The sequence below is a fragment of the Typopeltis vanoorti genome, chromosome 2 (genome assembly GCF_054136105.1).
Source record: "Typopeltis vanoorti isolate ZY-2024b chromosome 2, IOZ_Tvanoo_1.0, whole genome shotgun sequence".
NCBI lineage: Eukaryota > Metazoa > Arthropoda > Arachnida > Uropygi > Thelyphonidae > Typopeltis > Typopeltis vanoorti.
The window spans coordinates 117,623,881-117,639,754 of NC_143550.1; the positions used below are offsets into that span (position 1 = coordinate 117,623,881).

General features: G+C 36.1%; 1 protein-coding gene across 1 annotated transcript in view; it reads left to right on the forward strand.

The window, feature by feature from the left end:
* DCTN6-p27 (dynactin subunit 6) overlaps positions 1-15,597 on the forward strand; it is a 51,785-nt gene extending 36,188 nt beyond the window's left edge. The window contains exons 6-7 of the mRNA XM_090402205.1: positions 5,316-5,458; positions 15,310-15,597. Coding sequence (XP_090258331.1) covers positions 5,316-5,458; positions 15,310-15,399 — 233 coding nt within the window. The 3' untranslated portion in view covers positions 15,400-15,597. The remainder of the gene's footprint in view (positions 1-5,315; positions 5,459-15,309) is intronic.
* Positions 15,598-15,874: the final 277 nt, after the last annotated feature.

Below are 15,874 nucleotides of genomic sequence, written 5' to 3' on the forward strand. Positions count from 1 at the left end.
GGCCAAATAGAGAACACATCATCCACGTAACATACAGTACGTTTTTGTGAGGGCTGAGTTTAAGGCTTTTTCTTCAAAAGTCTCCATAAAGAAATTTGCTGGGGGGGAGGTGAAGAACCCTTGACTGTATCCTCTATCTATTTGTAGAATTTTCCCCTGCCAAATGAAATAGCCTGAAATAGGGCTGAGATATCGGGAAGAAATTTGGCTTGAATGAGATCAAAGGTTGGGACGTAATGACACATTCTGCTTATGGATTTTCGGGGTGGGAGGGGGTCTAGAGTTGAAAGGTTTTAGTCGGCTAGTCACTTCCTCAGACCAAGAAGTAACCTTCTTAAGTAGCCTTTAGAGTGTTCTGATTTGGTAGCTGGTGGGGTCATATTCAATGGTGAGGTAGGTAGAACGATCTAACAGTAAAGTTGAAAGGTTACCTGTGTAGCCTGTTTGGTTGAGAACCACAGTGCCATTTCCTTTATATGCTTTGGTGATTACTATTTTGCTGTTGTTCTTCATTTCTTGTAGAGCTTTTAGTTCTTTAGATAGATTGGTACTTGTATCGTTATTTCTTCAGACCTTCTTCAGCCTCATTTGCTCGTTGTTAGTGTCTGCATGCACATATCACAGTTTTATGTTCCTGTGTGCACATATCATAGTTTTATGTTTAACATTGCCGAAATATTGGAAGATATTGCTTAAAGTGTTTTGATTAATATTTTAGTATACGTTGTCATTTCCTGAAAAATTTAAAGTTACAGATATGGTCATCCGGGTTCTGAGACAATAGGAGTATACAGTGATAAGTAACAAGATGATAACTGGCCTATGAAGTTATGTATATGAGGACAGATTAAGATAATTTGGTCTTCTTCAAGCTTGAAATTAGATGAAGAAAGATATGATAGAAGCATACAAGTTAGTAAGGGGATATTATCTTACAAAACACATCACAAGTGAGATTTTGTGAATCATGATGTTGTAGCTTATAGTGGAGGCAGAACTTGGATCTTCTCTAGAAGCTGGCTAGGAAACATATAAGATGCAGCTTCTTCTTCTTATGGCATGTGGTGAGTGTATTGAATGAATTACTGTAAGATGTTATGAGAGCATCTTTGGTAATTGTGTTCAAGGAGAGAGAGAGACTTAGAGATGATAGGTATTTCAGTATCTAAATGGATCCTCCCTTGAGTCTTTGGACACCCTAGAATAGTATTAGTAATAATAATAGTAATTAATACTAAATTGGTTTAGAGAGAGAGTCAACTAGACTACAGATTAAAATAATACAGTGGCTTAGCTAGAGCTTTTGCTGCCCAGGGCAGTCCCTGAGTTTGCTACCCCTCTCAATACACATCAGAAATAAATACTACAAAAAGTCAAAACAACATATAGGGAAATAAATAAACACTGTTTATTTTTGAAGTAAAACTTTTATTCCAAAATTCTAAAATATTATTTTCCTTGCTTTTCTGTTAGCAAAATCATCGATGACATTATCGAAGTCTAATTCATCACTCAGTTGCTGTTATATAGACGTATGGCATGACTTCTTAAACGCAAAGTGCCTTCCAGAGTGGACCGCACCCTTTTTCTTCCTCCTAGCTATGCCACTGAAATAATATCTGTATGACAGCAAAGAGTTAAAGATACCAAGAAATTTTATACTTGGTTTTAATCCTTTTCCCAAGTAAGCAAAACAAAGTCTTTCATGTTAAATATATTCACGTCTGAACTACTTGTATATAGAGGCTAATGACTTCATATCACTTGTCATTATGTATCCCATAATGCAAAGCACACTCCCTCTCTGCTTTCGGGCATGTATATGCAATGCATAATGGGAAGGGTCACTATCCAGACTGGTTTCGACCTTTATTGAGGTCTCATCAGTGGGAGCCAGACCCGGGAGAGATACCAAGATTGAAGTAATGCAGAAGTCATACCTCATATACAAGTAGACAAAATGTGCTTGACTTTATTAATAAAAAAAAATCTCTGAATAAGAAAAAGATGTAGGAAGTTTTTTACCTTGGTAAAAAAACTTTCATTCTTTCTATAGACTTCTTATTTTTCTTTGCTTCTCATGATGGTAGGAATGTTGGGTGATTGAAACTGCTGAGCCGTTGCATTATTTTGTTTTTTAAGGCTTAGGTGTTTCAAAACATGTGGTCAGGTGCGAAGTTTATCATTTCTTAACTACAGGAATATTCTCTAACATGGCCATGGTATCAGAGATTTTTTTTTATGTTGCTCCCACCCATGAAAGGTTATTTTTATCAATTATATATATATATATATTTTGTATTTTTAAATTAACTTTTTTTTTCTTTTTTTTTTACATAGTCCAGAAAGCCTGCTCTACAGAGACCAAACAAACTTTTTCAAGCTGCTTCAGGCCTCCAATAAGTGGGGGAAATTGGTCTCACACCAAGGCAATGCAATTCATCTCCCACCTAAAGACAATCACGAACATCCATGCATACAGCAGGATACGAGCCCGTAGCTTGTTGTTGGAGAGCTAGTATACTAATCACTTGACCAACCAGGCAGGCCAGAATATCAAGGTAATATGGCATACTAAAACCATACGTGAATTCTTATGTATGGGTTTCCCTGAAGAAGACCTATATAGCTCTGTGGAAATAGCATTTGCATCGATAGCGCCAGGTGGCCTGAAGAAAAAATGTTCTAAGTTTGATTCTAGTCACTGATTAGAGGAACTTTGTTTTCTTTTTTCAACTGGTTCCTGAATTAGTTAATCTGTAAAACCCACACTATTTCACACAAAAATATATTACATTGGAGGGGGGGGGGAGACCATGGAATAGTGGAAGTTTGCTGTACTCTCTCTTCACTGAATGCTGATAGTTTGGGCCATCTATCTCTGATTGGCTATGGTTAGAGATTGCCTACCCCTCGTTTTCCAAAAGTTAGATAGGGATAAATAACCTCGTCTACTCTCTTTCAGGAATAAATGGCATTAGCAGATTTTTTAGTGAGTTTACATGAAATTCTGATTTCAGCCCTGATTTATTTTCGTATATAGAAATGAAAATAATGAATGTTGTGTGTAATTTTTTGTTCATATAGTGCATTTGTTATGTTTATATTCTTATATATTCATTTTCTGTATATTTCTGCTACTTTTTTTTTCTCTCAAGTTTTGAAAACTGTTTAGTGTCCCTAAATATGTCCATATTCAATTAATTTTTTTTTTATTTCCTGCTACTGCATTCAAATAATTCTGTTCGTGTTTGCAGGTGTTTTTATTTTTAATATAATTGTCAGTGTCTCCCCCCCCACACAAATCAATATATTTCTTTCTGTTTCCACCCATGACAGATGTACTACAGGATTTATAAATAAACTGCATGTACAGTGCTGACAATAATAATAATCATTTTAAAAATGAATACATAAAAAAAACACTATCTTACATCCCTCAGACCTATATTGCATAGTCTCTCCGACCTATCGCAACATCTATTTTTAGAATCAGCATTGGCCATGACGCACTCCCCCAACTTCAACAAGTATGGTTGCATTCATTTGCCAAAGATATCTGGGAGACCATCGTTTTAAAACAAGGTAGGCTGACTTCTTCAAGAAGTTAATTTTATACTTATGCAGCCTATAGAGAGCACTATGGTGGGATATCAGTTTGTTTCAGTTATAATTTGAATTGTTTCCAATTTTTTAGTTAAGAGTTATAATTTGTGCTCTGAAGATGCTGGGTAGAAAACCAATGAAATATTGGTAAGTTTTAATAAATTATTTTAATAAATTATTATTATTAAAATAACTACTAAATGCAATTCTTAAAAAAAAAAAAAAAAAAAAAAACAATGTTGAAAAACTTGAATGGCCTGCACACAGAATCCTTTCAGTCCAACGAAACAACCAAAACATCAAATGTGGGAAATCCTGTATGTGTGTGTGTGTGTGTGTGTGTGTGTGTGTGTGTGTGTGTGTGTGTGCATGCATAATAATAAGTTGAAGGAAGAAGGAGCCAAAATACTTAACTCTTATTACAGACTGGTGAAGAATTGTCTAGAACAGCGGTTCTCAACGTTTTTCGAGTTGTGACCCCATTTTATAGATGCAAAGTGACCCACGACCCTGATACATTAAAAATAAGCTTTTTAATAGGGTAAATCAAAACATATCGAAAATAGATTTTTCAGTATAATAGTATAATATAATTCAAAATAATGTTAACTTACGACATATTTAATGCGATGATTGAAATTGTAACTCATTAACAAGCTTAAAAATTCGCAGTTGAGTTTTCGTTAATGCCACCTTCATGTCATTCTCAACATTTATTCTGTTTCTTGTTTTGGTTTTCAATTGAAGAAGCATTGAAAATCCACTCTCACAGAGATATGTAGAAACAAAGGGGAGTAAAACTCGAAACGCAAGCATAGTGACATTTGGATATGACCGATACATAACACACCAGAATTGAGTCAGCAGTTTTTCATCAAATAAGTTGCGTGCCGAGGAATTGTTCTGCAGATCCAAGAATCATCTTGTGCTTCATCGGGGATGCTGGCGGCATCAAGGGAAGCAGAGAACGGATTTCTTACCAGTGCAGCAGCTTCTTCTGTCAGCTCAGGGAAATAATGCTGGAGTTCGTTTTCAAGAGAATCGAGATGCCCAGTAATCTCTTCTTTCAAATTGCCATTTATTTCACCTTCAGATTCGTGGTTGTTTGCTCTTGGCTGGCTGCTCGGCTGGCCAAAGAAGGGAAATAATGCGATGTGCTGGGCGTCAGATTCCTGGAAGTGGGATCATTCGATTTGTGTCGACATATGATTTATTATATTTCACAGAATTCACTGGTATCGAAGAAAAACCGTTGCCGCCCGCAAGAAACAAGGATCACAACTGCATTCTATAGAGCCAATCACCGAACTGCGCATGAACCTGGACCTCACAACAAGCTAATCCGACGAACGAAAGATCATTACACGTTTACACAAACAAATCTCTGTGCAGGATGCGATGATGTGTTTTTTTGTTTTCCCTTTTTAAAATTTTCATAGCTCACCACTGCCCGGCGACACCACAGAAAACCCCTTCGCGACCCCATTTGGGATCGCAACCCATGAGTTGGGAACCACTGGTCTGGAAGCATAGAAAGTGTGATCACAGCTAAAGGAGGGATCACGTGTTATTGAGCTCTGCGCAATTTAGGTTTCCATGAAATATATTCTGTTGTTGTACTTATTTTAACTCTATGTATGTGGGTGTGCATGCACATGCGTGCATGTTTATATATTGTTTCATTTTTTATTTATTAATTTTTTTTTTAGGTAAGCTAGGTAGAAATGTTCAGTTAACTTCAGGTTGTGTGATTGGAGCTATGTGTGAAGTAGTTAGCAATGAAGTTATTCCAGAAAATAATGTGATATTTGGACAGGAGTGTAAACGTAGATTCCAAGCAGAGAAACCTGCAGTAAGTATCATTAAGTATTATTTTGGCCATAAATTTCTAGTATATTGGCAAAATGTGATATTTATTTTTATTTTATTAGAGTAAATATTATTTATAGGCTTTCACTCATCACAGATGAACTTTTCACATATAATGAAATCTGACTTAATAATTATATATTTGTTTATTTGTTTCTAGATATAGAAATCTATTCTTGCATGCTGACTACATAATATTATTAGTCCTGAAATGGATAGTCCTGAAAGATTGCTACATAACAACAGGAAACTGAAAGGATAATTGTTGTTTCACTATTCTATTACATCTAGGGATGGAGGAGAATTCCGAAAGTAATTCCTCCATTTTGCTCTTACTCCACACAAAAGAGATATCTTAGTGTAACAAAGAACAAAAGATAATTTGCACTTTGTTTTACTCAATATAGTCTCCCTCTGTTTCAATACAGTATGTTTTCTCCACTGCTAAACAAGGTATCCAGAACTGTTATAGTGAAAATCCTCAGGTTGTTTTCAGAACTGTTTTCTCAACATCTATGGAAAAAAAGCTGCGTATTGATTAACGGCACTTGAGAAATTATACATTACAGGCAGTAATATAATGTATAATTTCTCTGGATGTTTTTTCAAGTAAAGAAGTGGGCATATTTCTCATTTATGTCTACACAAACGAGCAGTATTACTGTAAGATATATGAGAGGTGCACTTAAGAGAGAGAGAGTGATGGTCTTGAAATGTGTCAGATCTTGTGTTCCTTCATCCATTAATAAAGAACTGTACAAAGTCACCTTTCTTGTGTTATCATGTGCACAACAGATGATTCTTTACAAATAAGTGTGTAAAATTGCATGCAGTAATCAAATTTCTGATGGAGCCAAGTTTGGAGAAGATGTTCCACATCTTCAAATCCAAACTTTTTTTTTGACAGCTGATGAAGTAAATACACTCATATTATGTCTTGCATTGTCATGTTACAAAAGTACTGGCTATAGTTTGGCACAAACACAATTAAATTCACTGTTTCACCTTTCCCACATTCTTCTGATAGGGTTGTGAATTTATTGTAATCTGTTGCAACACATAGTTCTTGTGAATGACATTTGCTGCCACAAAAGACAGCATACCCTTTTACAGTTGAGGTAGGGTATGTTTAGACTGAATTTCACTTAGGAGGAAAATTGTAGACAGGAAGTTAGTAATGATGTAAATTTTTCATGTATTACTGTACAGGATATGATAGTAGCACAAAAAATTTACACCATTACTAACTTTCTATCTACAATTTTCCTCCTAAGTGAAATTCAGTCTATGGAATATACCCTACCTCAATTGTAAAAGGGTATGTTGTCTTTTGCAGCAGCAAATGTGATTCACAAGAACTATGTGTTGCAACAGTTACAATAAATTCACAACCTTATCTGAAGAATGTGAGAAAGGTGAAACAGTGAATTTAATACATGTTAGGAATGTGATGAAGATGTTGATGAATTTCACTTATTGGTCATAATGGCAGATCCAACTTTCATCTCCATTCATGATTTTTTAACTAGGGATGAAAGTTTGGCAGTTGCATCAATAATAATAATTAATGCCAGCCTGACTGGCCAAGTGGTTAGCTTGGCTATCCTCTCTCCAACCAAAAGGCTGCGGGCTCGAATCCCCCCATGGGCATGGATGTTTGTGATTGTCTGTGGAAAATGTTGGTGGCAGTAGATGGTGTTGGTGTAGTTGCGGTCAGTTGGTGGATTGAGTGGTGGAGACAGAGTTGTAGAGCAGGTGCCCTCCCTCAATGAGTCTTTGGACTCCCTGGAGGTGTTAAAAAAAATAATAACTGTTCTCCATTGATGCTAGTGGCTAATCTAGTCTGATGTGTTTATACAGCTTGTCAACTGACAGCACACCCACCATATGCACACTAAAGGTTGTAGCTCAATTCTGAAATGATTTAGTTCAGAGGTCTTCAACGCTTGGCCCACGGAGCTCTTTGCTGTGGCCTGCCGGCCATTTTGAAAAAATAACTACTTAACATTAAAATGCGATAAAATAAAAAATAATTTCAATAAAGCCCGCAGGCCACTAAGCTATACTGCGGTATTTAGAATTGTAAGATGCTTTCCAGATTCACAAGGAATGCTGTTCATTTGGTACTTTACATAAAATCCTATAAAAATAAATATTAAATAGACATGCTTCTTCAGCCATCTACCAGCTCCAAGCAGTACTTAAGTACTAGTACTAACATCGCAGGTAGATAGCTGAAGCAGTAGGTCATTCGAGTGCGCTGTCTAGTGCCTTCCAAATACATCTCAAAGGTTCTCGATACTTCATTATTTTCACATAAATACAAGAGAATCTCATCCACAGTCAGTCATGAACAGTGTGATATTTCTGTATAAGCACGCAGGTTCATCGTGTCATTGTGGTTTTATATTGCCAGAGTTTTTTCATTAGTGTGAGACATATTCAGTGGATAATAACTGTTACACTGCCATTTTGGATCATTTTTTGGGTTCACCTTCCATCATTATGGCATCTACAAGTGAAAAGCATAAATCAAGTGATTCTTGTCAGATTTTTAATGAAAAGTGGACCAATTTGTACTTTTTTGTGCCTATCGATAAGCCAGTGTGTTTAATTTGTCGTGAGTCAGTGTCAGTATCAAAAGAATACAATATAAAACAACACTATGAAACAAAGCATGCATCCAAATTTGATCATCTTCAAGGGTGGCTTCATGCTGACAAAGTGAACCATCTCCAAATTGATTTAAAATGCCAGCAGGGTAAGTTTAAAAGTCAGAGGGAAGAGAGCGAAGCATGCATCAAAGTAAGTTATGTAATAGCTGGAAAAATTGCTAAAAAATCAAAAGTCTTCTTGAATGGCGAGTTTGTGAAAGAGTGTCTCATCACTGCTGGGGATATTCTGTGCCCAAATAATAAGGAAGTGTTTAAAAAATCGAGTTTGTCTGGGATAACTGTAGCATGATGTGTCGAAGAACTTGCCAATGACATTGAAGGAACTTTAAAAAAACGGTTGTCCGAATTTATGTCATATTCACTTGCTTTAGATGAAAACACAGATTCACTGAAGGATAAAATACAACTGGCTATCTTTGTCCATGGCATTGATGAACAATTCAATGTGACAGAAGAACTGCTGGTACCTATGAAGGGAATGACAAAAGGCACTGATATTCTTGAAAGCTGCCAAGAAAACGCTCCAGTGTTTCGACCTTAGCTTAACCAACCTCGAGGGTCTGGTAACTGATGGTGCCCCTGCTATGGTGGGAAAGAACGAAGGGTTTGTTGCGCTGCTATGGAAAGAACTGGAACTAGAAGGGAAAAGATTTCGTCCATTACCACTGTTTAATCCACCAGGAGAATTTGTGGGCAAAACCTATTGGATTTGAGAATGTCATGAAAGTTATTGTAACTTGTCAACATTATTATGCCAAGAGGATTGAATCATTGTCAATTCCAAGAATTTTTGACTCATGAGGGTGAAGCGGATCATGCCGATGTGGTTTATTATAGTGATGTGCGTTAGTTGAGCAGAGGAAAGCTTCTTAAAAGAGTCTTGGACTTAAGGAGTGAAATACAGCCGTTAATGCTAACCAAGGGGAATCCAATTGCGGAATTTAATGATCCGAAGTGGATGACAGACTTTGCCTTTGTGACCAACATCTCGTTGCATATGAATGATTAAATACATGGCCACAATCCAAAGATCAACTGTTGCACACTCTGTTTGATCACATCAAAGCTTTTGTGGCCAAGCTCAAACTTTGGGAGGCACAACTCTGCAAAAAAAGACTTAACTCATTTTCAGAGTCTAACTGTTCGTCTCTTGATGAATAGGCTACAAAATTAGCTGTGTTGCAAAATGAGTTTGAAGAAAGATTTAGTGATTTTCATAACCAACAGTCTTCTTTAGATTTATTTTCAATGCCATTCAGTGTCAGTGCTGCCGAAATGCCAGACTCAGTACAAATGGAGCTGTTTGAAATCCAAAATAACTCTTCTTTGAGAGAAAAATTATTCAATGTGCCCTTTGCTTACATTTTACAAAGACTACATTTCTGAGAATGTATTCCCTAATCTTCACTGGCATGCTTTGAAGATTTGTGCTTTGTTAGGAAGCACATACTTATGCGAGCAGTTCATTCTCCAGAATGAAGCATGTGAAGTCCAAGACAAGAACTCAGATTATGGACCAACATCTCGAGAATACTCTGCGCATAGCGACTTCCAACATTGCCAAGTTGCCCATTGACATCGTAAAAAATGAATGTTTTCTTCATTAAATTATCTTTTTTCAAGTATTGATTGTATTTACTTATCATGAACCTGATTCCTACCTATGCTCTTAAAGCTGAGTTTGTTTATTTTTATAGGATTTTATGTAAAGTATCAAATGCACAGCATTCTTTGTGAATCTGGAAAGCATCTTACGATTCTAAATACCACAATATAGCTTTTTCAATGGAGCCCGTGGGCTTCATTGAAATTTTTATTGCAGCCCACACTGTGTGAAAGGTTGAAGACCCCTGATTTAAATTTAAATATGAGGTGAGAGCCACAGGAGACCAAAACACAGTAAAACTCTGTTTTTACGTTCCCGCAATTTACATTTTCCTGCCATTTGCATCATTTTCCGTTGGTCCCGTCTTAAGGCCTATTCTTACGATATGTTATTTTCCCGCCATTAACAACTCGATGTGGACGTTATTTCCCGTGATTTGCGTTTTTCATCTTGTGGCAACACTGATTTTCGAATCAATTTCCTCTCATTCAAATCGATTTCTGCGGAAATCTGCGCATTTCTGTTTCAAGATGGCATTGCTTTTGACTGTAGTTTCGTTTCTGCCATTGCGGTGACTTGTACACTTGCAGCAATGATGTAGTGATGAGCGATACCTTGATTTTTCAATCACAGTATGAATTGATATTACAGAATTTCTGCTATGTAATTACTGTGTGATAGTTGCTTCCAAGTTGCGGTGGTTGATGATCCATGTTAGAAACATGGAGGAAAAAAAAGACAGAAAATGTATTTTGTTAGAAGAAAAGATGGCAATTCTGTGACGTGTAGATTGGCATGCTGGACCACGTGTGCATTTAGCAAAAGATCTTGGACTCTCCATGTCCACTTTGAACACGATAGTAAAAAACAGGCAAGCATTGAACTCAATGCAAAGCAATCTGGCGCTGTGTCAAAAAACGAAAATATATCCGGACTGGATAAACTTGTGCCAGAGTGGTTTGTTTCTACAAGAGCGTCGGGTATTCCAGTCGATGGTACTATATTATGAGCGAAAGCCCTTGAATTTGTTGCGAGGTTGGGGATTAATGGTTTTACTGCATCAAATGGATGGATTGATCGTTTCAAGCCTCATCACAATATTGTGTTTAATCAAGTGTGCGGAGAAAGTAATAGTGTTGCAGGCGAAACTGTAAACCAGTGGAAGCATGAACTATAGACTATTATTCAAGACTATGAACCGAAAAATATTTTAAATGTTGATGAAACTGGGCTCTTTTATAACATTCTCCAAGTAAAACATTGTGTTTTAAAGGAGAGAAGTGTCACGGTGGAAAACGCAGCAAGCAGAAGGTAACTGTTTTGCTCATGGTCTTAAAAAAAGCCAAGGTGTTTTAAGAACGTGAAAAATCTGCCTAAGTATGATGCCAACAGCACACCATGGATGACCAGCAGCAACTTCACATTTACCATGCATGCTCTGGATGCTAAAATGGGGGAAAATCACCACAAAATACTACTACTGCTAGACAAATATCCTGCACACCTTGAAGATTTTCAGCTCAGAAACATTAACGTTCTTTCCCCCTAATTGTACAAGTGAGCTTCAGCCATTAGATCTGAGTCATTAGATTTAAATGATTCCATTTAAATGTATTGGATCCATGCATTTAAATGGAAATATAGAAAAATGCTTGCTAATTCATGTTCATGCATGATAATGGTATGCAAAACAAATGACCGTATCAATCCTTAATGCCATGCATTATGTGGCCAAAGCATGGTTGCATGTTATTCCTGAAACCATATCGAACTGTTTCTAGAAGGCAAGAGTTACGTTTGTGGAAGAGGAGGAAGAATAAAATATGTCAGAGCCCAACAACTGGTATGTGATGGATGAGTCTTCCTCATTTCAAGACTATGTTGATGATGATGGTATGATCACATCAACAGTACCAAGTGTAGTAGACATCTTTTCCAACCACCTTGGTGAAGAAGAGGAAGAAGTGGTTGAAGAAGATTGATCAAGAACCTACTGTCCCTACTAGTAAAGAAGCAATGGAAGCTATCTCTGTTTTGAGGTGGTATATTGCAAGTGCATCAGGAGACAATGGGGCATTTAATGCCTTATACACTGTGGAGAGGCAGGTGGAACTCATAAGAGTGCAGAAAAAGCAAAAACAATCAACAATTAAAGATTTTTTTAAATAGATAAATGTAAGTAATTGTAAATTCATTTATTTTCAGTTATTAAATTTTGTAATCTAGTATGTAGACTCACATACTAGCAGTAAGTCATCTTTCAGCTTTTTTTTAAATATTTTTTAACATTTCCTGCTATTTACACTTTTTTCCATCAGTCCCCTGGAAAGTAAAAAAGGGGTTTTACTGTGTGTTTTTAATGCTTCTTGCATTTGTGTAGACATAAGAAGTTACCTTCTGACATTTTTCTATACTTACAATCTGTAGTCTGCTTGGGCCAATTGGGCAACTTTCTTTTCTTTTTTTTTGTCCATGAACATACTCAGAGAGTCTGAATCCATAGTGCATGTTTCCACCCCTTCACCAGATTCATAACCATTTTCAGTGACATATCATTGTCATATTTGCATACCATTTGCAACTTCACATTCTCACCATCCTCCATGATAATCTAGTTTCCTTGATTTAATCATTTCTCTAGGCACTTGATAATAAATCCATTCAAATGCAGGCTGACCCTCTTATACAAATCTTTTCTACCATCACTCCATGCATGCATACATTTCTTCTTCTTAGCCTGTGCATTGAATCATTTGCTATCATTACCCTCTTTCTTAACAAAGTTTTTATTTTCACTTTTCTTTCTTGCTTCTTCCAACAAACCTCAAGTTTAGGGAATGTTCTGAATTGGCTGGCCCTTGGCATGTTTGTATAACTTGAGTCTCAGCTCAGGAAAGATCCACAGGAATGGAAATATCAGTAGGGATAAATATCATATTATATTTATCTCTACTTAAATTGTTGCATTCAACAAGCACTATCATATACTTTACTTTTCTTTTTCTCTGTTACATTTGCCATATCATTAATTTTGGTTGCTGGGTAACTTGAAGTAGTAACTCCTTTGGCAAGCACATATTTCATGTTTGAATTCCCATATGCCTTATTGTTAGTATAATTATTCATTACTAATAATTTGTTTTAATCAAGATATTTCAAGCATTAAGTTATTCTCACTTATATCTTCCACAACAGTGCTGCCAGCTGTACAACATTTCCATCTCTGGCAGCTTCGTTGACTCGTGCTTTGTTCTTTCTTCTTACAAGTTTCTGACACCATTTTTAAAACAACCAATTTTACAGAAACTTCCTAAAAGCATAGCCACATGCAAAATACAAGTGTTGTAAAAAATTTGTGACAACATGTGCACAAAATGTAAAATAGCTTATTTATCAAGTCTATACAATTACATCCCAAATTTTTCCAAATTTGGGATGTAATTGTATAGACTTTCCAAATTTGTGGGAGCTGCTGGATATCATCATCAGAGTGTTGCTGTTGATCAGTAATAGTGCCACCCACTGCTGAAACAACCTCCTGCACATCACAAAATCACAGACCTTTGAGGAATTCTTTCATTTTGGGGAACAAGTTGAAGTTGTGTCGCTTTGCACATGTATAGTACATACAAATAGCACTGCTATCTGTATGTACTATCAAGAGTTTGAGTTACCAACTACATTTCCTGCCAATATTGCCACTATCCTCATATGATGCTTTATGAGGGTCAACATGGTTTTGTGAGGGGGGGGGGGCAGGTCTTGCTTTAGTTATTTGCTTGCTTTTTATAAAGTGAGAAATCAAGTTGGATAAAGACATGGCTATTCAGTGATACTATTGGACTTTTCAAAGGCATTTGATAAGATTCCACATGGAACTGTTGTTGCATAAATTGGAGCAAACGGGGGATGGATATGAAGCTAGTGATTTGGATAAGAGGGTAGCTGATGGACAGATATCAGAATGGCACAGGGCTCAGTGCTTGGTCCTCTGTTGTTTAATATGTATATCAGTGATATAAGAAATGCTGTAAGGGGAAATATTCAGTTGTTTGCTAATGACAGAAAGTTGGGAAGAGCAGTAGTAAATGAAGGTGATGTAGAGATTGTGCAGGATGACTTAAATAGATTGACAGTATTGTGCAAAAGTAAATAGCTGTCCATTTCATGTGGCAGGTGTGAGGTCTTGCACTTTGGGCTGAAGAGATCACAAACTGTATACTATATTAAAGAAAATTAACTGCAGGAAAGTGATGAGGCTAAGGATTTGGTGGTGATTGTAGACAGGGAGTTGATGTTTATTAAATATTGCAAAAGTGACCAAAATATCCCATTAGATCACGTGTCTGTTGAAGAACACACCGACAGGAATGGATAAGGAAGTTATTATTTTCCTTTACGTAGCTTTAATAAGACCTCATCTGGACCTACTGTGTGCAGGTCTGGTCACTTGGATTGCTTGGGGATTAAGAAGTGATGAAGAGAATCCAGAGGTGAGTGACTAGTATTGTGGCAAGGCTATGGAATGCTCCCTATGAAAATATATTGAAAGTTTTCGGATTTTAAAAGAACTATTTATTTATTTGCCCTGTTAGGCAAATAAATAGGAGACATGATATAGCATGTTAGTTATTAAAGAGATATTATAGGATTGACACCAAAGTCTTTTCTTCGCTACATAGCAGGAAGGGAGAGAACAAGGAGTCATCCTTGGAAATTGTTGGGACTAGGTTTTTTGCTTGTAGAGTTGTGAATGGATGAAATCCAGAAGTGGTTGTGAGTGCTTCAATAATGAAAGAGCTCAAGGAGAGTCATGATAGGTATTATGTGGACAGCAGTTACAGTGGGTCTCCCCTGATGAGTATTTGACTCAATGAAGATGCTTGAGAAATAGTAATGTATTTCAATCAATAAAGAATAACACACTATTGATATGATCTTATATAGAAAAAAAATTACTGGATCTAATGTTAAAATATATAAATCAGTTATTAGACTAATTATGATATGTAGTTTCTTCTCAATATAGCAGGCTGACAATAATCAACTACTAAGACGTCCCATCTGAAAATCATAGCACCATAGACATAATGTGCTCTAAAGAAAATTCATTATAAAATAACAAAACTTTTTCTCTGACATGTAATGTACTTTCTCACTATACTAGTGAGAGAGTCAGCTGTACTCAGTTAAAACTAGATACTGCAAATGTCATAAAAAATTCCTTATGAAAAACGGTTGTCAAACTAGACAGGATAAAGACAAAAATATTAGTAAGATGATGGAGACATCTTTAGGAAGAAGAGTGGGAAGAGGAGATAGATGGAAGATGCATTCAAAGAAAATGAAAGTTTCCTTATGACAACAGACTGCTATATAAAAAAAAAAATACACATTTTCATTATTAGAAAATTCAAAATTATTTTTATACAAATGATTTTCCATGTAACATATTATCATATTTAATTTTTCATATTTTATTTGGTATTAATCTATTTCAACAATCATAATTTTTAGATGTGTTTTTTATATAAATCATTTTTTGTTTTTTAGCCACAGACACTTCAGCTGGATTTCTTGACTAAAATTTTACCTAATTATCACCATTTGAGAAAGCCTAGCAAGATAGAAATTCCAAAATAGGAATAATGCATAATTCTCTTGTATGCTAATTTGTGTATTTCTTTATATTATATTTATTTATTGCAAATAAATTTGGTTTTGTTTTTAAATTGTGGTGAGTGAATTGTTTTCTAGCAAAACTCTTATCTCATCTTTCATTCACACATGAGCTTAAAAAGGGTTAGCCTGGTTGACCAAGTGGTTAAGGTATCTGCTCTCCAACCAACAGGATGCAGGTTAAAATCCCACTGTGAGCTTGGATGTTTGTGATTGTCTTTAGGTGGGAGATGGATTTCATTGTCCAGTGTGAGACCACCTACCTGCTTATCGGAGGCCACATTTAAATAAAATAAATAAATAAAAATGCATATGTATTCTCTTGTCCTATTTTTTGCTAGGAAGTGGGGGGGGGGATTCATGTCTTCTGGAAAGACTATTGTGTTACCTCCATATGAGACCAGCTAAATCACTATTTAAAAAGTCTTATAAATCTACT